Source organism: Spinacia oleracea, chromosome 4 (assembly GCF_020520425.1).
Source record: "Spinacia oleracea cultivar Varoflay chromosome 4, BTI_SOV_V1, whole genome shotgun sequence".
Classification (NCBI taxonomy): Eukaryota; Viridiplantae; Streptophyta; class Magnoliopsida; order Caryophyllales; family Amaranthaceae; genus Spinacia; species Spinacia oleracea.
The window spans coordinates 136,134,845-136,159,752 of record NC_079490.1 but is presented as its reverse complement, the minus strand read 5'-3'; the positions used below and the strand labels follow the sequence as shown (position 1 = coordinate 136,159,752).

General features: G+C 35.4%; 2 protein-coding genes across 5 annotated transcripts; one reads left to right on the top strand and one right to left on the bottom strand.

Moving 5' to 3' along the window:
• The first annotated feature begins 2,575 nt into the window (after positions 1–2,575).
• LOC110793053 (uncharacterized) lies at positions 2,576–21,226 on the top strand. Of its 4 annotated transcripts, XM_056826350.1 has the most exons (10): positions 2,576–2,805; positions 4,703–4,732; positions 4,830–4,950; positions 11,510–11,544; positions 11,655–11,683; positions 12,382–12,463; positions 12,590–12,685; positions 14,978–15,044; positions 15,412–15,788; positions 20,932–21,226. In XM_056826350.1, the coding sequence occupies exons 1-10, from the start codon at positions 2,782–2,784 to the stop codon at positions 20,935–20,937; spliced, it is 867 nt and encodes a 288-aa protein (XP_056682328.1). In that variant the 5' UTR covers positions 2,576–2,781; the 3' UTR covers positions 20,938–21,226. The 4 variants fall into 4 exon arrangements, with proteins under 4 accessions (XP_056682328.1, XP_056682329.1, XP_021853579.2 ...); XM_056826351.1 differs by lacking the exon at positions 4,703–4,732 and having other exon boundaries at positions 2,577–2,805; XM_021997887.2 differs by lacking the exons at positions 11,510–11,544; positions 11,655–11,683 and adding an exon at positions 5,896–5,994 and having other exon boundaries at positions 2,581–2,805; positions 3,137–4,732.
• Positions 12,884–23,099, bottom strand: LOC110793055 (tropinone reductase homolog At2g29340). Its single transcript, XM_021997891.2, has 4 exons — positions 22,961–23,099; positions 22,663–22,763; positions 22,098–22,265; positions 12,884–13,274 (listed from the first exon to the last, which is right to left on the bottom strand). Exons 1-4 carry the CDS (start codon positions 23,097–23,099, stop codon positions 13,227–13,229), a joined length of 456 nt encoding a protein of 151 aa, XP_021853583.1. The 3' UTR covers positions 12,884–13,226.
• Between the last annotated feature and the right edge of the window lie 1,809 nt (positions 23,100–24,908).

Genomic DNA, 24,908 nt, shown 5'->3' with positions numbered 1-24,908 from the left:
CTTGTTTCAAGACGCTCCTCTCCTTTTTTTTTTCTCTTTTCTCTCTTTCTCTTTCAAAACCCTACTTTTTTAGGAGCTACCACCAACCATTAGGTTGATGGTAAGCCCTTCTTTTCTTGTTTTTTTTTCTAGCTTTTGATTTCATGTTCAAAATAAAACTCCAAGTTTTGTTACCCATTTATTGTGTTATCTCTACCCATTTATTGGGATTTATCTCTCTCCTTGTGAGAGTTTGAGGCTATATTGTTAATTTAGCCGGGAAAGTTGATTTATTGATGAAGATTTGCGCGATGTTACAACGGATGTCAGTTCTACATCTACAATCAATTAATTCGAATTTAATTCACTCCAAATGCTACAACATATCAAAGACCTCCTCGTTGAAGGTTGTATCAAACATCGATGTGAAAGAGGGTACTTATCATTGTCAGATTTGCATCCACAATGATCGTGGTTTTGCCGGATTAGAATTTCTTTTGATTCAAGTTGTTTTGTATTTGTTAGTTTTGATTTCTATTGTAGATGTCGTATGACTATTTTCATTAATGAACTAATTTTACCTTCAAAAAAAAATACACCATTTTTGTCCAAACTACCTTATGAACATTTTATGGTAGTTTACTACCCTTAAATAATGTTTTTGTTTGGAATCACTACCACTTTAAAGTTTTTTCATTTTACAATTAAGATATCTCGTTCATTTCTTAATTGTTTAAAGTAATTCAAAGTTCATTGTTTTCCTTTTTCTATAAGGATTTCATCGAGAACGACTTATTTTTTTAAAAAAAAATTACTCTTAATTTAAAACTTAAATAATATATTATTTACAAATAGAGAAATATTACTAATTAATGATATTACATGCATGATTGCAATAGTTTTCAATTGCTTCAAAGTAATAATATAAAATTTATTACAACAAAAAACAAGTCTAGTAAATAGGGTGAAATGAATAAGGAAGTGTGAGTAATGTTTGTAGGAGAGAAATAATGCAGGGTACCAAAGTTAATTGACAATGGTTGTAATTATAGGCAATAGTAGGACAAAAAAGTCATATTCATTCAGTTTCTCAAACTTCTAATTGCAAAAAGCTCATATATTGAGCTATTTCAGTTTTTCACCTAACTCTTTTCCAAACATCTCATAACCAACATTTCCAATTAACTTTTCTAAAGGTCGAACCTCTCATTCACTCCAATTATTTTTTTTATCTCAAACCTCTCATAACCCAGGCCCAACCCTGTACCTGTCCAAGGTGGGACACGGAACATAGACTCATCTTGAAAGGCCCCCGAGTTTGGTGAATCTTGGACTGAACGCAAAAAAAAAAAAAAACAATTGCAGCATGTAAATGGGCCTTCAATACTTTCTCTCTCGTGATTTGTCTTTTCCCAAACTCCTTTGGCAGAGCTGCAAAGCAAGAAGTCATAAAAGTGAGGTTGGAGAGGCGACATGCTGTGATGTGTGAGCAAATACATCACAGCGTCAAACATGTACCATTTATTTATAAAAGAGTACCATTTCATTAAAAAAAGAGTACCATTTCGTTAAACAGAGTACCATTTCGATAAAAACATGTACCATTTCATTAAAAAGAGTACCATTTCATAAAAATCAGAGTACCATTCCGATTAAAACATGTACCATTTCATTGATGTTTTTTCCTGTTATGTTTTTGTGACTTGGGTTTTTACTTCCTCCATAAAAGTAGTACATTTTTATTATTATAGTGTCAATTTATTTTGTGGTTAAACTTTTTGGTTTTTTACTTCTTGTTGTGGCTATCTAATTTATTGTGTTTTTTAAATTTATGTCCACTTGCAGATTATGGATTCAAAAATTTCTTATAGGTCCTTATCTTAAAAAAAATGGGCCTATTTTTGACATTAGCACAGGGCTCCATTATCGTTTGAGTCGGGCCTGTCCTAACCAAACACCCCCAATTGTATGCACTGTGCATATAGAGGTAGATGTATAGGTATGCATAGTGTAATTGTTATGCACTGTCTTATTCTCGCGTTGACGTTAATCAAGGTCGTATAAAATGTGCCATAACACTCTTCATAACGTTGATAGTGATACACGAGTATTACGAAGTATTTGTTTATGCCATCATTAGTTTGACACGGTTAACCTTAATTTGACGCACGCATTTATTTAAAACTCTCACATTAACGTATGAAAGGACTATATTGCCCCTAAAAAGGACCCCTATCTCCTAAAATGTCTAGAATGTGACTCTGTAGTCGGTACTAAAAGTATACAAAAACTACATATAAGGCTAACTTTTTAACTTCCTCCGTTCGTTAAATATTGCACCATGATTGACTTTACGTTTTCCAATTCATACTTTGATTCTTAATATCTCGAATTATGTATAAGTAAAAATTATAAAGTTTTATATTTAGAAAATAAATATCTATACAAATTTAACAAGATCTCACCTGACTACAATTTTTTTTTCTTAGGCAGAAATCACAAAAAAAATAAACTAACGCATAATATGAACAGTATAAAAAACAAGAGGTTGCGATGTTTATGACACAAAGAAAATATTCTACTATTATTAATTACACCGTATATATTCTTCAATCAATTAGTTAAAGTTTCCTTTCGAGTCTTTGTAATGACGATGTCTTTTATGCATATGAGCCAATATGGCGGTCTGGAGACATACTCAAAAGTGAACGAATCATTGTTTTGGTTAGATGGATGACGGGCTCATTCTAAGTTGCATCAATGCGGCAAACTTGATCTTCTTCTGTTCCTTGTTTGAACCAAATGCTTCAGTCATGCGCAGTTTCTGTAAGTAATTCTTCTTTTCTCTTCTACTTTTTCCGAGATCAATTTAAAAAAAAAAAATTTATTCTCTTAATTATTAGTGAAAAATCTATGAATGCCCTTTAACTTTTTTATAGTGTTTAATCTGTTTTTCTCTTAATTGCTATAATTCATTTAGAGTCAGTTCGTTCAGTTTGGATGTGAAAAAGATTTGGTATTTTTGTGGGGGTAATTGCATTTATATTAACACTTTTTAGAATATTAAAATTTATAGAACATTTTAGAATATTAAAATTTTTTGTATTGAGAAAATATGTTGAAGTAGTGATCTATTATTTCTAAATTTGTGAATCAGTCAATGGAACTTCAAAGATCATATGCTGTTGATAGATGTGTAATTGCCGGATTCGCTTCGGCAACAGAGCACCAGAATTCCGGTAGCCGGTGGGCCTTGTTTGTCCTTGAGGACACCCCTTTGTTTTTCCTCAAACACTAGATGCTTATGCAGAACTTCCAAGTTCACCATAACTTCTATAAGAGCAATTAGCTTCCTGGAGTGTTTTGATTTTGGATGACACATTTTGAGATCACTTGAAGGGAAATCTTTCTTAGATGGCTCTTCCGACATGAATTGGAAGTTAAATGAATGCAACATGGGAACTTTTTGTCGTTTTTTTGTAGTATGTTCCAACTTCCAATTAACTGTTTTATGCTTGAGGGGTATGAGGGTTCACCAAACGAAATCTAGGAAAAGACTGATGTTGAAAATAAAACTATCCATGAAAAAAATATGGCATTTTTTGTGTCTCTGGGAAGCACAGTAATTCCCCCGCATTTTTAGGAGCTTATGGTCAAAACTAGAATTATTGCAACCTGCATCCCCAGTTCTCGTAGATGACGATCTGGATGTTACGAATAATAGGTTGTTTCCTTTTAAACTTTACTAATTTATATAAGCGGCTTGTGTGGATTGTTGGTGATGGAGACTTAATTAGTCAACTATTCTAGATATGGTTTTATTAGATTTTGTAAGTTAGCATTTGGAGGAGTTTTTAGAATTTAACACTGACTATGTTGGTGTTGGTGGGCATTTCTTGGAGATATTTTCTTCTGTCAAAAGTGTGGGAACGGGAAGTACATACACGCTTTTGGCACCTGCAAGATGTTTTTGGATATATACTATCAATCTGTTAATGTTTTTAAATTCTCTTATTTTCCTCCTCTTCGGCATTCACTCATTCTTTACCTTGTCCGGCCTATATGGAAATTCGAAGTTCCTTTTGAGTTGAAAGCCTTTACTTAAATTGTGTTTGCTATCTGTGGTGTCAATGTAAACAATATGTTTCGTGTCCGAAAGCCTGCGAAGATTTTTTTCCTTGGAAATTGTACAAAGTGATTGTAGTTAAAGAATATACCTTTTCTTATTAGAGCTCCCTGAAAAATTTCTTCTATGATGTTATGGTTGCTCACCATGATTGTGTCGGAGGCTGTTTGGAGTACGTGGTGAGACCTTTGGTTTCCCTGCAACTGTTGTGGGATCACCTACTGAGGAAATATTTAGTTCTTTTCCTGCGGACTATGTTTCTGTTGCATTTGTACAATGCCTTCCGAGTAATTGTTTGGTTGTCTCTGCTTCAAATGGAACACTTCATTGTTAAGCTCAAAATTAAAATATGCCTCTGGTCTTGCATGGATTATGGTCTTTCTTTCTAATTTTGATGAGGTGGGGGTGAAGCCATAGAGGTGTTGATTTATTTAGAAAGCAAATAATCAGTAATTTGAAGTTTGGAGGACACGTTGAGATACTCATCTTTTTCTCATGATTCTCTGATAATTTCTTTTAAGAAAAAGATTCAATGGTTGGCCTGTGATGCTGACCTGTTAAGTTTAAACATATGTTTTCTTTTATATACTTCTGCAGATCTTATCTGGTGGAATAATTTCCAGAAGGGTAAGATTTAGAATATGACTCAGCTTTTAGAAGCCATAGATCTTATCTGACTCAACAATTTATTTACGAGAAGGGACGGATCCTGTATGTCTTGCAGCTCTTAGAAGCCATAACATTTTTGGTAGCTGATTTGTTTAGTAAGGCGGTTCATTTGATATCACTGTTGGTGGGTGAAACTGATGAGAAGACGGAAGAGAAAGGCACATACGTTTTAATTGGTAATAATTATGAACTTCATATATGTCTCTCTAATTTATATTTCTTTCTTTTCTTTTCGTTTCTTTTCTTTGGGTAGGCGATTGGTCATACAGTGGATGCTGGATGTATGATGCTTCAGTCGATTTGTTCGCTGGACTGTTCAAAATAGGGTTTTTTAAGGGAATGTTTGACAGTCAGATGAGTAAATATCCTTGAAAATGCATTCAGAACAATGCTTTAAATTGCTAGCAGAGTCGCCAATATCTAGAAAACACTTGTGCTGTTATATAATTGAGGTTATATGGTTACTTAAGTGCTTTAAATTGCTACAACATTTCAATAGAAATGAATCTGAGGAATGTGCAAGCATTATTTATTGCCTCATACAGCATTGGTATAGGCAGTCTGGCAGACATGATTGATGTGAATGATAGAAGTTATGCCGTGCTATTTACGATCTCTTGAGTGACATTGCAGTAAAGTACGCTTCTGAAATGCATGAATGACCACTACCACAGTGACAATTTCAACCACAGTTTTGAATCCTAGGGCTGAGTTGTTGATAAATGGATTTTAAATCTTTTTCTAGTGAGAGTAGGAACTCTTGTTTTCTCATAGGTTGTGTTTATTTTCGCTTACGGTTTTTATTTGTATAGACTGTTAGTGTGAATATGATCATAGAGTTAATTTATTACCATATAAAGCCAGTAGCTGTTAATTTCTTCCTCATCTCCGCTTGGCCGCCCCCTTCCCTTCCACGCATTTTTTACAATGTTATGTGTGAAATAATTGTGATTGTGATTCCTTTCCATAAATATTTTTTTCCTTATTGGAACTTTGTTTACATTAAGTCTTTGATTGGTGGGGGAAATCTGTATTTGCATTCTGCTCATTCTTCTTTCAGTTTCACCCCCCTTTGCTCTGTGTTTATTTCTCTCATCTTCTGCAAATTTAATGGCTTCAAGTGGCGAGAAGTGTAGTTTCTGTCACGATGTTATGAATGTACCTCAAAAAGGATGGCGTCTGAGGGATTCTACCTATGCAAAGATCTGTGTCCCGTGCTTGTAAGATTTAGTCTTGAATACTGGATTCTAATATTATAAGCTTTGTAATTGTTTGTGTTTTCTTCAACTTGTGAATTTTTCTTAAATTTAATTTAATTGAATTTCATAATTTTTTGTTAGATCACATACTTATATATATATTGTTTTTAATTATAAAAATAGGCCAACTATCCACATCTGAAATTTTATCCTTCTCTTTGCTTTGATCCTCTCCTGCTGATTATTCTAATTTTTTTTTTCTGGAGCATTTCCATTTTTTTTGTCCTCGTCTTCGTGGATGATCTTCAGTTAACTCATATTGTTATCAGAAATTTAGTGATTTGGGTTGGTCGTTTATGTGTAATCTCATCCACAAACACCTCAATTTTTTTAATATTCTGGAATGGATTAAGTTAAACCCAGTTGTTTGGTGATAAACTTCGAGAAAAGCCTCCTGTTTCTGCCATTACCATGTTTTATCTATTCATCTAGGAGATCATGTTTTCTTGAATTGCATGGATATTGTCACATGTTTGCATTTTAGGTAAAGACTTTTGTTTATTTTTTATGTTTTCGTTGGAGCCTTTTGTTCCCCAGCTATTGAGTTGTGACTCCGTCATTTCCCATTTTAATAAAAGATGTAAATGAAGTTCTTTGAAGGAGTGGAAGGAGTATACATAAAATGTTAGTTTTCCTGTTGAAGAAAAGAAGCAGAATGAGAGGGGGAAGTAAAACCTACAGTCAGGTACCATAGAATTTGCTTAGAGTCACCTTTTTCCACCTTGGAAATTAAGAACAAATTCCACTTTTACTACTCAAATTTGTTTTGGAAGAAGTGTTGATGTTGATAGTACTATAGGAGAAAAGGGAAACTGATCAGAATTTGATGATTGTACTTGTGAAAATAATGGAAGATGGAAGTTGTCTTCTTAATTAAAAAAAGATCATACTTTCAAAAAGCAATTATTTTTAACGGTGAATATTTTGTTATCTTCTGTTATGGCCTATGGAAACAGAGTTATTGTTCCTAGAGATTTTTTGCAGCCACCAAGGGTCGAAACCTTAGCTTAAAAATGCAGATATTGCATAATTAGGCTTTTCTATAGGAGGGTAGGTCTGTTGCAAATGAAGGAGAGAGGGTGTTTGCACTGTGTTCAGTAGTTTATCAAATGTGAAAAGGTGTCTAGCTTATAGCTTCCAGCAATTTTAGGGGATTCAGTGGGTTCAATTGATCATACAGTGACCGGAGACCTTGGGTTTGTTCTGAAGGGGAAGAAGTTTTAGGTGTTTATGCCAATATCCTTCAAGAATCTGATTGAGCTAGTTGAAAGGTAAATTGTGAAAACTGATGTATCTTCAAGTGCAACATGGAGTAGAGTATTAAATATTCTGTGGTTCTAGCCCTTCTAGGAGGAAAATTTGACATAAATTATCTCTGAATATTTTGCTGATTTTATTACTTAGTACTCCGTACATAACTAAAGAGACTCTTCTCTCTGAGTGTATGTTATTGTGATGTATCTGTGCTATAAAACCCATTGACATAATTTTATGACTCTTGAGAAGAGGGCAATGGTCAATAGATATTGTACTTGGACATGGGTACTTGTGTCGGACACGTTACTACGTGTCCAAGTGTATACTCAGCTAAATTATGAAAATTTGCATGATTTTAGTCCAAGATGAAGTGTCAGAGTTTCCATAACCATGTAACCCATGTCCGAGTGTCGAGGATCCGACACGGGTACTTGAGGTAAAATGAGGAGTCCGAGTAAATAGGTCCAGTATAATCTCACGGGCAGTTTGTTTCTAAGAAGAACTCTACATGTTTTTCATCCTCATCATGTTGCCGACTTTCTGAATCTGGTCTGAGTTTCTCACTTGACAGCATTGAGGGCTATATAAGCTTGTCGGGAGCTGTACTCAGTACTGCGTACAGAAAACCGATTCTTGATGCTATCTTCATTACTGGGGCGGGTTCCTTATCTGAAATTCAAGATATTTAGAAATTACTTGTTACATATGAATCATTTCATCCTTTTAAGAGAATAGTTCGGGAGTTAACAAAGAATTTGCAAGAAGATGCATGGTTTGTTAACGTTACCAAACTAGGCATGAGGGAGAACCAAGCGGGTCTAGCTGAATTTAATGATAGAGGTCTTAATCTTATAACAAGCCCTACTTTCCCTTCATTTAATATTCTATTCCTTGTTTGATAGTAAAGAGGTCAGCACCTAGCCATGCTTAAGAACCACCACCCGATACTTTATTGTTATCATTATAAGGAAGACAAAGCTTGTTAATAGAAGAGTGAAGTTCACAGAAGCATAGAGAAGTTTCTACCCCCCGAGAAAGGTACACAAGAGTAACTGCCTTAAAAATAGAGAGATAGCCTTAAAGAGTTTTATGCCTAATTAGAAAATTATGTAACCTGAAGTAGATGCTGTCCATTCTGATTTCCAGTCTTATGCTGAAACTGTTCTTACGTCCTTTTTGTCAGTCCCATGCTCCCCTCCCCATTTTTGTATCAAACAGAAACTTCAGAGCTGCTTGCTGAAGTCTGCTGGTTGAAGTGGCTATGTTTGTTTTCAATCACTGCTTACTAGTGTCCTAACCATGGTAGGAATTATTTCTCCCTCTTGTTGCTCATTCAGTAGAGAGTGCTGGCCAGCTCTTTTCTGCAATATGATTGTAAACATTGCTTACATTAACATGCATAGGGGTTCATGCGTTGGAAACAGGGGTTCATGTTTTGGAAACAAAGTGCAATTTGCTTTCATTTAGCACTATTTATACTAGGCCTGTTGATGACCCTTTAGAATCAGAATAGCCCATCTGGAAATTATGTTATTGATCATGCCTTCTACAGTTCTTCCTCCACTCTCCTTCTACAGAAGCACTTTCCTGCACCCACCCACCTCACATGCTTCTATAACGTGTTTGAAAACACGCTCTTAACCTTTCTCTTGGGTAAATTGGTAAACCCTAACGCCACCCAGTTTGATTCCAAATGAAATCCCTATCCAGATCTACCTCAGTCTGAATCCCAGTTCTCTGAAATCTAAACCATTTCGGAGCAGCTTGTTTGTTCCTCTCCTTAAATCTGAGGAGAATAACTTTCTTTTCGAAAAATGGTCTTCATCTTGTCGTTCTATATCACAACCAGTTACTTCTGTTGATTGTGTGTCACCTTCTGCAGCCCAAAGCTGCAGTAGGCAAAAAAACTAAGAAGCTAAAATATGCTGTAAGGAATCCGCATGAGCATGAATATAACTTCCATACTATCATAAATTCTAGCTAAAACAAGAAACTAGCAGAAATAGCCTTTTGATATCTATGCTAGCCAAGACTAAGAAGCCCAAACTTCAAAAATAATCAATATCCTTTGCTGAATCAAAAAATATTCATAACTGGAAGTAGAAAAGGAAACATATTGGTTAACGAGTATCTATTTCCAATTATGGTTTTCTTCTTCTTGCCTAGATCGGCACTTAGGGAATGGTCTTTGTGACTTTGTCAAATGTGGTACTAAAGACCAGGTTGACTTGGAATCTAATATGATTATTTTCAAAAATTCTGATTGTGAGTCAAGAATGAATTGTTTATATAGAATCAAATTGAAGAAAACGCAATAGTTTCTAAGTATGAACTTATTATTTTGTTGTTTCAAACTATAAATTTTGAGGTTGAACCATATGGTATATTTTGTTAACAACTTTTGTATAGTGCTTCTGTATGATACCACATATAAATACAGATATTAGTCATTCCAAATGCAGTGGACTTGTATCATAGCCTTGGTATCAAAAGAGCCCCTGTTGCTGCTGAGTGAATGCTGACAACCTTTGGCTAGAGTGCCTTATATGGTGCTTAAGCGAGTTAGCGCTGTGTAACTTAGGTTTACAGAGGTAATATGAAGCCTTAACTAGAGGTGGTATGAAACCTGGATATGTTGATATGCAATAAAGTATGTAGGATTAATCGATAGACAGTCAAGACACTTTGTGATTAGCAGTATGCGCATAATTTTAGCTATCTGATTTGTTTGCACATGTCAATGTTTATATCATTTCATAGGTATTTGGTCCTGGTCTTAAAGTGAGATGGCTTCCAAAGTGCAAATATTGGACATCAATTGCTATTAAAGTAAATGAAGTTGAATGAAATGCTGACTTGTTATCGTATACTCTAATAACCTAGCGGGCAAGTTTTTGGGAATGGAATTGACCTGATTGAATTAAGGATCAAATCAACTGTTTCGAATGTGTCATGGGGGTAGGAAGAGATCTTACAATAGTCAGATGCTGATGCATGTATTTATAGGCGTATAGCTGTGGCTGTTGGTAGGTTTGGTGTATGTATAGCTGTGGCTTGTTGCTGTTGGTACTTGGTAGATTTGGTGGATGTATAACTGTGGTTGTTGGTAGAATTGATTATATTTCCTCTTCATGCATGGGGACGTGATAGCTGTAAATTTGTAAATGCAAGTAAAAACAAGAGGAGGCTTGTAGAAGTATGTGGTTTGTGTATAACTTTATAACTTTAGTAAGGTTTGAACTAAAGTTGTAGGTGTGTATTTCATTAAAAAAAAAGGGTGTAGGTGTGCAATGTAATGACCAGAAACCCAAATTTTGTCTATCAAGAGGAATGTCTGTAGTCCAGGTAGGGATGGTTTTCCATTTGTATTTTGAATGTCTGGTGGATAATAATTGTTTCTTTAACCAGTCTAGTTTCTGGTAGTCTGAAATGAGTGACTTTTAATCTTGATGTTAATGTTTCTATATGTGAATTTAAATTCTGTCTATAAAGGCTGATAATGTATTGAAATGGTTAATGAGGTAATATAATGGTCTATAATGGATGCGGTAGTGTGAACGTTAAACGCATGTGGAAAGTTAGCTATCCTTTACAAAAATGAATTTTATATGGTGGAAGGAGGACCTTGAATTAATTTCTTGGTGAGTTCAGACCGCATACCATGCTTCCTTATTCTCTAATTACCCCCGCAAACCATGATTGGCATGCGAGCTGGAGTGATGTACTTTGTAGTTGATACAATGGTACACCTTTGGAATAGTTCTATAGAAATAGGCAGTAGATTTTTGTTTCATTATGGAAGGCGTCTGATATGTTTTGGAGGTCAATCTTTGTAAAGATTTGGTGGGTTTGCAAAATATGGAAAAAATACCTTGTGTGGTGGATGATTAGGTTCACTAGATTATAAATTTGTAATCAACTTAGTAAAGAACATGCCTCTTTAGACAGATCTGTGACTCTTGCAAAAATGCTGTTCTTATTGATATTTAGCTTAGTCCCTTGATATGGATAATCAAGTTGCCTTTTCCATCCCTTGTAGTAAACTTGTGATAAGTTGATAACTCTTAAGGAAGTTGCTTGGCAGCCTCTCCAACCTGAATTTGTAAAAATTTCGACAGTCCAAGGCATAATGGTGGCTAATTGACTCTAGGTTTCATTTGAGGGATAGTGCGGGAAAGATGTTATTAGCGGGTTCTAAATCCATTTCTTCTAACGGCAGCATCCTGTTTACTGAAGCTTTGGTTATGCAAGAGGGTATCAGACCGGCTCTTCTTCTTGGTGCTTCTATAACGAGTTTGAAAGGTACTAGTGGGACATTCATAGTGTCACTTGTGATACGGAATTGGATCTGCATCGTTTTGCAGGATTTGAGGTTCTTCATTGCTTCGGGAAGGTGAACAAAGATGACAACTTTTTTGCTATCGGTTGTTAATCATCCGTAAGTTTGATTTGGGTTTCTTTATGTAAGGGCTAGCCTAGGTTTTCTTATGTGATTACAAAAACATTGATGACTGCTTCCTCTTTGGAAGAGAAATTTTGTTGGGAGTTTCTAAGGGGTCCATATCCTTGATCACTCTTTGTTTTCTACACATCCTAGTTGTAGATTTTTATGCCTTTTCTTTTGCTGACGTTGGTAGAAGCTTGAGGTTTGAAGGATTATCACCTTGTGCCCCATCGTTCTTCTGTCTCCTCTCTTTGATAGTTCTATCTCAATAGGGGGTGATCTATGTTACTCGACCTATTCAACTCCTGTTGTCAAATAATGGACAATTTTTCATGGGTGTGGACACTTAGTTTGAACCAAAACAATGTTACCTTTTTATGAAATGGCTTAGTTTGACACTTGGAGAGATACCATGACCGACACTAGTAGCCCGAGTAACATAGGTGATAACTGGTAAACAAGAGGCATGATGTTATGACTTTGTATCAGCTTCCTCAAAGGACACATATAAAAAGAGTATGAATGAAATGAACTACAACGATCACTTCGACTTTGTAATATTAGTCAAATTGTGCAGACTATCTTTTGGTTCTCATGTGGTGGTTTAAGTATGTTGAATACATTATTCATGTTTTATGAACTGGCAGTACTGCTTATGAGCATGGAACTTTATGTGACAAATATCATCACGACGACGATGGATGGAGACACTGTGATGAATGTGATAGGGTAATAGAAAGTTCTTATTCTTCTTTGCTGGTTTAAATTATAGTTATCCATCACTAGACTTTGTTTCATTTGTTGGAAAAACTGCTAATGGGATCTTAACAGTTAACATGTGATATTTGTGGACAGCAAGTTCATTGCGGCTGTATTATGGGACAGAATACGTATGAGATTAATGACACGTGCGGTGTAACCTGCATGGATTGCCTGATAGGGAGTCCTGTGGTATGATTTGACTCCCATACTATTAGTCTTTTCATTGCTTCCAATTTTGTGTCTCGTATATGCAATCAATTCAAATCTTTTTTTGCTTTCTGTATATATAGAAATTCTATGTGAAAAATATTTATATCGAACACTGATAGGAGATAAGTTTCTTTTTTTCCATTTATACTGGGATGGACCAAATTAATCATTGAGCCATTATTCGCATCCTGGAAGCCTGTGAGATTTGTAAGTTATTAGTATTTATTTTTCAAAAAACTACATTTAAAGCAAAGATATCTTCCTATAACTATCAAAATTAAAGCATATGTCAGTTTGAAGCTGGTAATTTGGCCTAGAAGAACATTGCAAAACGAAGATAGGAAAGCGCAATAAAAGAACTTGTCTTGAGATCCTTGCCTTCGTTTTCGTAGAGAATACCACATATTTCCCAAAATGCATGGAGTTTGCTCCTGTTGATACCCAACTTAGGAATTTTGTGTATGACTTGAATTGTTTGACAATCAGTCCAGGTTCCTCCTTTTGTTTCACTGAACTTTCTTCATCCAGGGAATTGTTCTGTAAAAGCACAATCCTCCAGGTTTCCTTCCTATTAAACCACATGGAAAATGTGTTAGATGGGATGACAATTAAAACTCTGCATGTTCCTGGAGAATTCTTTCTCAATTTATATATGACCAGTCTGAATGCAAATTATTCTAATTGTATATCTTCTAGATGATAATACAAATCTGGAAAGGAAATAGCATTAATGTGCTATGAGTTAACTTAGCTTTGGACAGAATTAAGAGTTTAAGACATCAATGAGAAGTCTAAGGAAGAATATGAAGTTTGATTATTAAAATCTGGAGAACAGCAGTAACTAACGATGGATATTCGAGAGGATTGGTTCTCTCCCAATTAACAAAAAACTAATCAAAACACTCGTGAATATTCAACATGCCCCCCTTTCTCTAGTTAGCTCTATTTATACAACTACTACCCTTACTAACTAACATACTTCTTCAAGCCACTAACAACTTAATAAGAATGCTCCTTTCTAAAGTACCCTTCCCCCCTTAACAATAATAATGCTTCTTCTTTCCTTAATCTTCTCATTTTATGTCTTAATTCTGTCCAAAGCTAAGTTAATTCATAACATAATGCATATTAAGGAAGTATTCGCTCCGTATTTTGAAAAGAGATACACTTAGGAGAGTGAGTTGAATTTATTAAAATAAGATGAAAATGGGGCAGTGGGTGAATTATTTATTATAGTAAAAAGATGATGTGAGTAAGTGTGGGGACCACAAGAAAGAGAGAAATATTAATATAAGTGGGACCAAGACATGTCAAAAAAGAAAAGTGTATCTCTTTTTAAAATACGGCCGTTTAAGGAAAGTGTATCTCTTTTTAAAATACGGAGGGAGTAACTGATACTCCCTCTGTCCCTTAATACTCCACCTGTTTTGACCGGGCACGCTTGTCGATGCACAACTCTGACCACCAATTTCTTTAACTATATATCATAAAAACTTATAAAAATATTAATATTTTGAAAATATATATTAAGATGAAGCCAACAATATATTATATACTAACATTTATTTTCATATACTAGAAATAAAATAGGGTCAAAGTGAATTATGTGAATAGTGCAAAAAGTCAAAATAGGTCAAGTATTAAGGGACGGAGGGAGTAGGAAACAAAATCCAAACACAGATTTGGGTTAAAAAGTATGGCTGTTGTCATCGAAAAAAAATTCCTTGAGCTGATTGGGATTGAGATTGACCTCTAAAGATACGTTCATGGGCCAGTTAGCTAAAAGTGTTGTCATTTGACTTATTTCCTGTATCACACTAATGCAATGCACTTGGTGTTAGCAAATTCATGTTTGTCCTCACATTAATATGGAAAAATCTTACTCTTTATAGTGCTACAAGTCTTTCTGATATTAAAAATCTCAAGAAGTTACATTTCGTTCTTGTAATAAATTTTGAACTTTCTGCACTTTAGTAGTAAACGGTTGCATTTTGTGTTGATATTTGGATAAGCCTTTGTAATTTTTACTCTCTCTCAGTGTCTTACAAGTTAAGATGATTCTTACTTTTGTGTTTTGTGACTCTTTAGGGATTGATATTACATAGTGGGACAAGGGAAGTAATTTGTTTGTAGGAAAGTTTTTGTTGGTTTTCAATTTTAGTTTGGTAGCCTAGATTGACACAGTTTTTTGTTTTTTTTGAAATGTTTTTTGATAGTCTTGCTGAGCTTATTGTCTTTTCTATTTGGTTGGATCTTGGTACAAAAATTTAGGTATCAAGTGTAGGCGACACCTCTTTCTTGGATGCTGGTTCCAGTAGTGATTTCAAAGTTCTAACTGGTAAACACTCATCTATATCAACTTCTAAACCTACTGATTTTTATTGGTGTGTGCATGCTGCTTCAAGATTTTTGACCTTGGTAAAAACTATTTTCTCATTTTCTGTTGCACACATCTGTGAAAGGGGTCTTGAGATGTTGCAATTATTTTCTCACTCCTCTCCCCTACCAACCCTCGATCCCCTGAGTCCCTGACTTAATGAAACATTACAAAGGTTCAAACAAACAAGGTACAGGGACGGCTGGTGAGATCTTGCATGTATTAGGGTAGCTTTATTGTAATTCTGCTCTGTCATCTTAAAAGATATTATCTATTGGAATTCAGACGAAGGTGGTAAACTTTTAAACCTTTCCTCCTTTTCTTGCAGGGATAGAGCTTTTGGCAGATCCTGCCTCTGGGAATGCCTCTAGCAATCCCACCATCGTGGGCGCCTCTGCCTCTGTCGATCCGGCCCCAGCCACCCGGGGTGCCACTTCCGATCCCATCACCAAGGGCACTACTTCCGATCCCACCATCGAAGATGCCATTGCAGATCCCGCCACCGGGGGCACCTCTGACTATCCCGCTGCCGGGGGCGCCACTGCCGATCCCAGCACTGGGGGCGCCTCTGCAAATCCCTCCACCGCAAATGCCTGTGCGGATCCCGCCATTAGGAATGCCTGTGCTGATCCATCCATTGGGAGCACCAGGTCAGATTCCACCAGTGGGAAAAGTGCATATTATCGCGACAGTACATGGCTTTGGGTATGTTTCTAAGAACATCTGAAAATCCTATCTTTCATTGTGTGCATAATTTGATTAATTTCCTTCTGTAACATTATTATGATATAATATTTCTTTAAAAAGAAGTATGTTGTTGTCTGAAAATACTAACATGAGGAGCCTTTGCTTTATTTATATTAATGCTAGTGAGGTTAGCCTTTGCTTATGTCCAAGAACTGATGGAAGTTCTTCTATTGAAATTTTCCTACTCATGTACTCTTTAACAAACTTTTCATGAGGTCACATATCATGCCATCCTAGTAGAGCTGTCAAAAATTGAACCGACCCGAAAACCCGACCGAACCCGTAACCGACCATGACCCGAAATTTTGGTAAAACAGATAACCTGAAACCCGACTTGTACCCGACCCGAAAAACCGATAACCCATTTTAACCCGATGTTGTATGACCCGAACCCGAACGAAAGATAACCGATAACCGAACTGACCCGACTGAACAAAGATCTGAACCCGATACCCGACCCGACAATGACCTTAACCCGATTTTTACCACATGACCTGTTAGTGACTCGTCCCGTGGAGTAAATATTTTACGCTTGAATATTTTGAGATGACTAAATCAGATATTGACTCGATCTTAACCCGTGTCCGAGAGTGAATTCGGCCAGCATTTTAACCGACCCAAATTATCCGATCCGAACTTGACTCAAAACCCGAGATTTACAAACCCGATTCAAACCCGAAATTGAACCTGACCCGAATATGACTCTACCGAACCCGACTTGTACCCAAAATGAAAAAAACCCGACATGACCCGATCGAAAACCAACCCGACCGAACCCGACTTGATACAACCCGAGACCCAAGATGACCCGACCCGGACCCGACCCGATGATCTGTTTTGACAGCTCTACATCCTAGGACATTTTGTAACAGTACTTAACTGTGGTTGTTGAAAAGGTAGATGTACCTTTGTTGAATGGTGGTTTAAGTAATACAACTGGCGATGATCAAAACATCAAGTATTTTGATTCCATTTGAGGACCACAATAACTACCATATCTTTGCTGGACCAGAAATTTTATCACTCGTGTCTTCTTGACCAAGGTCTAACATAAAATCCTCCAATTAGGCAATTATGCAATTACTTTCTATTGTTTGCAACATAAGGTTGCAGGTCTTTGGTCACTTTGATAGTATTTGTGACACTAGCTGCCTTTTGAGTTGTGTGTAATGATCACATTCTTATTAAGTCTTGTGATTAACCCCACAAAATTCAACCTATAACACACTTTATCCTCACTCATACCCACCTTGCAAAATTGCTAAAGCGGTCACCCATCATTCTAGATCTATTTTAAGAAAAAAATGTATTTGATATTCATATTTGGATTATTTATCCATATCTACTCCTAACTTGGGGATTTTCCCCTAAAGCCATCCGTAATTACAAAAATAGTCCCTCTGATTTTTTGTACCCACTTTCCGAGAAGGGGTGTTTTTCTTTGTTCTACCCACTTCTTCTCTATTCTATTTTGGCATACATATTTTCCCATTACCTTTTCCCTGCAATAATTACACCTTTCCATCAATTGCCTCCTACTTTACCCATTATGTTACTGCATCACTACTTTTTCCACATTTTTCTTACACTTACTCACCTCTCTTAGAAACAAGAGTCTACACTAATTGGGTGCATCAGAAAAACAGATGGAGTACTTAAAGTCTCAAGGTTACCCATCAACATTAATCATCTAATTAATTATTTAAACACTATTCTAATATTTACTTTTAAAAAAAAATCTAACAAATCCAACCCCTAGCCTTCAGCCTCCTCAGCCCCAACCATGGAATTAAAACTCGGCAGTTACTTTACGCAATGGCCGTTCTGTAACAGCTTTTTGATTTGTCGTTCCACGAAACCCCGTTGCATAATAGGGCGACAAAAGTCACATCTTTCTCCTCGCGTCGTCCGTTATGTTACAGTGAATCGCCATGTTATAATGTTTGTTTCCTGTTACGTTGTTCATTTGTCCAAATTGGCCCAAAATATTTTAGTAATTAGTCCAATAGTTTATGAAACATGGTATTATGAGTGATTATTTGCTCACAAAATATGTTACACACTCATCTTATGATAGATAATTCTTTTTAACTTAAGAAGTATAAACAGACTTAAACTTGTTAAGTTGTTAATGTGAATTTATAGAAAAATTCACACCGTGTTAGCCGCGGTCCTTTCTATTTATCCGTTACAAGTCATCTCCGCAACAATGCGACGGCTGGATTAGTGGTCGTGGCATGACTTGTAAGAGAGGATTGTTTCCCTAAGGGTGCGTTCTGTTCAACTTATTTGACCTGAACTTATCTGAACTTACCTGAACTTATTGGACCTGAAACTTATTTTTTTAAGGTGAACAGAACGCATCCTGGAATTTGTCCTGCACAAGTACGCATAGATACTTAGCAATTGACCTCCAGAGAAACTCAATATCTACTACTCCCTCCGTCCCAAAATTATAGTCCCGTTTGACCAAAAACACGGATTTTAAGAAAAATTGAATATAGTACATGAAAAAGTAGAATAAAGTACAAATGATAATTGAGTTGGATGAAAAAAAAAAGAATAAAGTACATGGAAAAGAGAATATAGTACATAGGAAAGTGGAACATAGTACATGAATGCATTTTTAATTAATATAGTACATGAGAAAGTGGAGACCTTAATAACCAAAATTAGAAATAGGACTATAATTTTGGGACGCCCGATTTAGAAAACAGGACAATAATTTTGGGACGGAGGGAGTATCTCTTTAGTGTGTGCAAACACTGCATAGCGATGGACTAAAGACAATCCAATCACTACATAGAGAATATATGACACATGAGTGCAGGGTTTTAGGATTGAGTATTTTTGTGTGCATGGGAAAGGATAAAGGATAAAGGCTTGGGATTTTGTTGCCATTGACTCATCGAGTAGCTGAGCAGAAAAGGAAAGGCTCTTTTTTGAACCGTGATTTCGGGCTGAACAGAAACATAATCTCGTTATGGTTATGAAATCAGTTGTGGAATAAACCTGATCACAAGGATCTCGTCACTGATATTTTGAAAAAAAAAGTTACAGAATAGAAAATAAAGCCGCACCCGTGCACATGCACACGCTCTTCATTGTGTGAAGCGGTAGATGAAGGACAAAGTGTATCACCCAGAACAAAAAACATGGGTGTACAGTGCAAAGAGTAAATGTTTTTGTGTGTGTGAGAAAGAAAACAGATCTAGGGATTTATTGCCGTTTTGAGTAACTGACCAAAAAAGGAAAAGGTCTGTTACAAAGAGTGATTTTTGCTGAAGTTGTCGCAACACTATCTCCTGAGGGTTATCAAATCAATAGAGGAAGTAAACAGATAGTAAGTGTCTCATACTCCCGTCACTAATATTTTGAAAAAAATGTGCCGATTCAGAAAATTGGCTACACCTACACCTACACCCGCACACAAGATAGGCCTAGACATCATGTTCGTGCATTTGTGTGTGGTATAGGAAACTCCCCTCATCATCAGCTAACTCAAAGACATATTGGACATCTCAAGGAATGAAGGTTACGTAATCATGCATTTGGTGTGATTAAATATTTAGATGCTTAGATTTTCGCCTTTTAACAATTTTGCTTCTCATTCATAACTTTTAGGGATTTTTTTTTGGGGGAGGGGGAGTATTGAACGATTAAACTCTTCAGAGTCAAGTTAATTTTACCATTATGCCAATTTCTTTTTTTGTGGCAGTATAGGATTGCATAATGTTTACTTATTGAAAAAAGGTCACTGTGAGTGAGATGTGAGATCAATTTAGAGTGACATAGATAATAGTTGACTATCCATTCCTTCTAAAGTTTTGACCTCCATTTGAGTAAGATTTGCTTGTGACACAACATGCCATAATTCGGAACACATTTTTGCTAAGAGAAAAAGAGCATGCCCTTTGTTCTCTCAAACTAAAGTCCAAAATGGTGTTTCAACTTTCAAGCTTCTTTACTCAGAAGCATACCACCGACATATTTCTTAGCCAACAATTTTTCTCTTTATATTATTCCAAGATGGTTGTTGATTGCATATAATAAGCTGACACACAAACTTGAACTTGTTAGAGCCTAGAGACAATTGGCATCAGCTTTATAATAGAACTTTTGTAATCTTCCTGCATCATGCAATTCGTGCTTACGGCATTTGGGTCAAAAGCGTTTCTGCAATCTTCCAGCACCGTGCTTATGGTAGTCACGGAAGAGTCTTTTAACTTGTATCCCCATTGCATGAGATGGATTGGTACTCTATTAGTTCTCGAAAACTCACTACAATTATTAGGTTTTAGTCTGTTTACGTCCTTGAATCTTTTCTTCTATTGATGTTTCCACTCTGTTAACTCAGTTGTTCCTCTGTATGTATTTGGATAACAATATTTTCTTGTGAGGTTTTGCAATCGAATGTTAGGGATTAGGATTGACTCGATCTTGCTCTTCATTTTACCTGCTCTATTGGAGGTGAAAATATCCATTAGTTTCTTAAACATCATGATTTTTTTTTTTTTTTAATGGTAGCTTGAGAACTTTGCCATACTGAAACCAGGTACAGAACGTGTTATTCAAGCTGCCGAAATTGGCACTTCTCTCACATACTTCTTCAGAGGCATGATTTCTAAACTAAACTGAAGTTAGTAACCATAAAAGGAGTTTTTTCAAAAGGCAGACCTAAATTTCATGAAATCATACATCTGAGAATAGATTTACAGCAGTAGCGGATCCAGAAATTCGAGATAGTGGGGTCACTATTTAAAAATTGATGAAACTTTCACTAAAATTATGTAATTTTTTTAAAAAAAAATTGAAATTTTAACTATAAAAAGAGAGAAAAAAAAAATCAAGTGGGGTCAAGGACCCCACAAAGTGGTCCGTGGCTCCGCTACTGATTTACAGTCCACTTATCCATAAAAGTGGTGCTTTAAATTTTTATTTTTGTTTGGTAAGTTGAATCTTTAGGTTCAAAAACTTGTTTAGTGTCTTTGTGAAATATCTCCCGTTAACACTTAACATTACTGATGTATGTGTTTGCAAAATTACCATGAATTTGCTCTTATAAAACACACTGACACTCTTGGTGTGTACTACTTTTCAGTTTTGAATCTGCTGAGCTCGGGACAGAAGAGTTAGCTTAAAAGCCCTTGAAGCATCCTCGGCCGTGTATGCTTCTTTGTTCCATTCATTTCCCTTAAAATAGGAAAACGTAAACAATACAAAAAACATCATTATATGAATAAACTTATAATACCTTTGCTGTTTGTTTATCTGTTACCCTGGAAATCTGGAATGGATTGTTGTTTTATTAGTCCCTATTATGATAGATGACTCAACCCATGTTTGTTGAAATTTGAAAGCTTGAATTTTATGTTGGGTTGGACGTTTTCTTTTCATTAGCTTTGATACTTGGTAGCTTTAGAGTATTGGTCTTGGCTTCGGATTTTTGCGTTTTTATTAGCAAATCTGGGTGCAGGGTCCCCGACAAGTCATTTCAAGAAGCTCCAAATGCAAGCTTCTTTTTTAAGGAGCACTTTGGCCCTCTGAAAAGCCAAAAACACTTCCCAAAACTTCCCAAAATATGACTGTTTGGCCACGTTTCTGTTTTTTTGCTCATAGAAGCTGGTCCAAGAGCTTGGCCAAACGGGATCTTATAATCTTATGGTGAAATTTATTTTTCTCGTTTGGTAGGAAATAAAACGTTTTCATGGAAAACGATTTTCCCCATTTCAATCATTTTACGTTGTTTGGTTTGGCAAGGGATGAAAAACAATTTTCCATAACTCCTTCAAAAGTGGAAAAACCTTTTCCATTTGAAAGGAAGGGAAACCATTTTTCCACCTTTCTTCCTTACCTCCCTCTCCCTTCTTCCCTTCTTCCCTTCAATCTTCACCATTTTCTCTCATTTTCTTTTACGGAATTAAACAAAGGAAAACTAGTTTGGAATTGTGTTTTGCCTTGTAAAATCATTTTACACCGAAAATGTTTTATACCATACTAAACAAAGCTTTAGAGAAGTATATTAAGTAGGAAGGTTTCTTTTGTTAGACCAGTAAATTATGGCCCATATTAGGGATTTGGTAATTGTCCATTACCACATGGCATTTAGTTCAAAAGAGTATTACATTAGGGGTCGGTATGCCTTTTTATTTATACGATTGCAAATAGATTCAAGTGTTTATAACAAATTGAAAACTATGTCGTTCATTATTACAATAACAACGACAACAAAAAAAAAAAAAAGTTCAAACATAAAATTCAATTTACCTTGGGCTTCTCATTAAGCGGAAGTGTTATAGTTTGTCCAGTTATATAAGAAGCTGCCGGTAAACATAAAAATGCGACTACAGGTGAAATTTCATCCGGATTCCCAACACGTCCTAGAGCAATTCGAGACTCGAAAGCCTCCTTATACTCCTTGTAGTTCTTAAGTCCCTGCATGCCATTTACCAAACTAACCTTATCAAACTTACCACCTCCATCTGTCCATTGCTCTTACTCTTAGGAAAATGTCATTTCATTTCCTAGCTACTATGGTTTCTGATTTATCCTATTGTTTTCTTTTAATTTCATCAATATAATTATGTCTCATATATATGCTTGATTACAACTATATACTTCATATATGCAACTATTATTTCTAAAACGGACGTGTATATGTATCTCATCCTTAACCAAATGCTTAATAACAAAATCACAGCTTAACTAACCAACTTTTACAATTTCCATTTTATTATACCTTTTATAATTAGGTAAGAGTTATACTTGGATATGTCTGACATTTATGTAACAGTTTTGTGTTAGGGAGCGGGAAATGAAATGAAATGAATACCTCAGTTATAGCAGTCCAAATTACTCCAGGAGCAACAGAATTTCGGATATTATCTTTTGCCCATTCGCATGCCAAATTCTTTGCTAGTTGGTTCATTGCTCCTGCAAAATGATAAATAGTAATTGGACGGACTCTTATTTATTTATTTTTCATATGCGGTTAAAGTAGTTGACTAGCTATCCGACTTCCAAGCTCAAGATCAAGGGACAAATCTCACCAAACTCATCCTCAAAGGGGAGAAACAATTGGTTTTCCCAAACAAAAAAATCAAAGAGTCCAAGTTTGAGAATTTGGGTACCTTTTGCTGGCCCATAAACAGATCCAACATCAACTGCCACGATACTAGCCATAGATGAAATAAAGACAATGTCTGAGGCCTTGAATAGGGGATATGCAAGTTGAGATAGATGATAAACCGACTCGAAATTTGTGGCCATTGTCAACGAGTAATACTCCGGTGTCGCATCCACGGTTTCGGCTTTTGTACCACCACCTGACCCCAAACCCATGTGTAATTGTCAGTATTATATGTCTATGTATATTTATACTTTCTCTATCCCTTTTAACTTGCAATAATTTGAGTTTTACGCTTATCAATACATAACATCAATCATTAATCATCGATAAGTAGAGTATGTGATATGTGATATGTGATATGTGATATGTAAATATAAAAGTCAAAGTGTTATAGAGAATGGGGGCTTACAAGTATGTCTAATTTTCCATTAAAGATAGATTTGACAGTATCCATTAACTTGACTCTTTGAGATCGAGACGAAACATCACAAATGGAGCCAGTAATAGACAACCCTTTAGCTTTCCAAGCTAGCACATGTATGCACTATTGCTCCTAGTCCTACTAGCTCCTCCACAATAGCATGCCTGCAAATAAACTTACTTTACTTCTTCTTAACAAAATTCCACTCAAAAATACGGAAAGATATGAACGACTTGTTGAGTTAAATTCCGATAAAAGATATATTGTTGTTAATAAGATACCAAGATAACAATTTTAAACATGACAAAGATGCATGTTTTCACATAATGTGCTTGCTCAACAATTGTAAATGCTCTAACAACGAATAAAGTGATGAAATAGAACAAATAACACGAGGAATAAACCAAAAATGAAAACAATTATGATATGATTAAATTCCAATGAATCTGAATATATGGCTGTTTTTCTTGTTTTTTTATGGGAGGAACAAATCAACTTACAATGTTGACAAAAAAAGTCTTCCATACTCACGTGTCACTTATCACAACCATACAAAGGTGGTTAATTATTTTACAGTAGTATGTAAGGCCATTATAAATGCTGTGAAAATTTTGAAAAAGTAGTGGAAAATATGGAAAACTAAGGAGTTGTTAACGACGGGGATTTGCTCATGACTCATGAGGGAGGAGGTGGGGGTCCTCATAGCATGAAGGTGTAAGTAAAATTTCAATTCAGTAATAAGATAATTACATACTAATACGGAGTACAAATTCTTTTGTAAGACCATTAGTTAGTTCTTCTTAGGTGGCATATTATTCAAAAATAAAAAACATCCTTATTTATAGAGTTAAGTTAAAAGTTGGGGTCTAACATTTTAGAATTTTCACCGTTTAAGATCTATAAAAAAAAACTTACCGTTTGAGACCTTATTTTCATTTTCCGGCAAATTAACCATAATTTAACCCACCGGTAAACATGCTATCACTCAAATAATATGTTGAGCCAATGGTTAGGGTTCAACATTTTGATTTTTTCACCTTTTAGGACCCAAACATTTTTTTTTTCACTTTTTGGACCTTATTCTCATTTTTCGTATACCAATGTTATTTACAAAAAAATCAATAAAATGAAAAATATATCACTCGACTTAATAATTATAATTATAATAATAATAATTATTGTTTATTATTATTTAATAATTATTATTTACTCCGTATTATTTAATAATAATAATAATTCATCTTTCCCAAACCCCTTCTTACAATAAAAATTACATAGTACTCTTCTTCAAACTTAATAGATAAATTTTTTCTCATTTATAAAACCTTGTTGAAATTTAATACGTAATCCAATAACAACTGATTTGAATATGTTATAGAAAATTTGAGGTCGGGAATTTTTATTCGGAAATTGCTGATGAATTTTGATCGAGTTAAGCATAAATCATTTTATTACCTCGTGAATTATGGGCATCAATAATCCAACTGTCTTTATATTCTCATAAAACAATCAAGACCAAGTATGATAT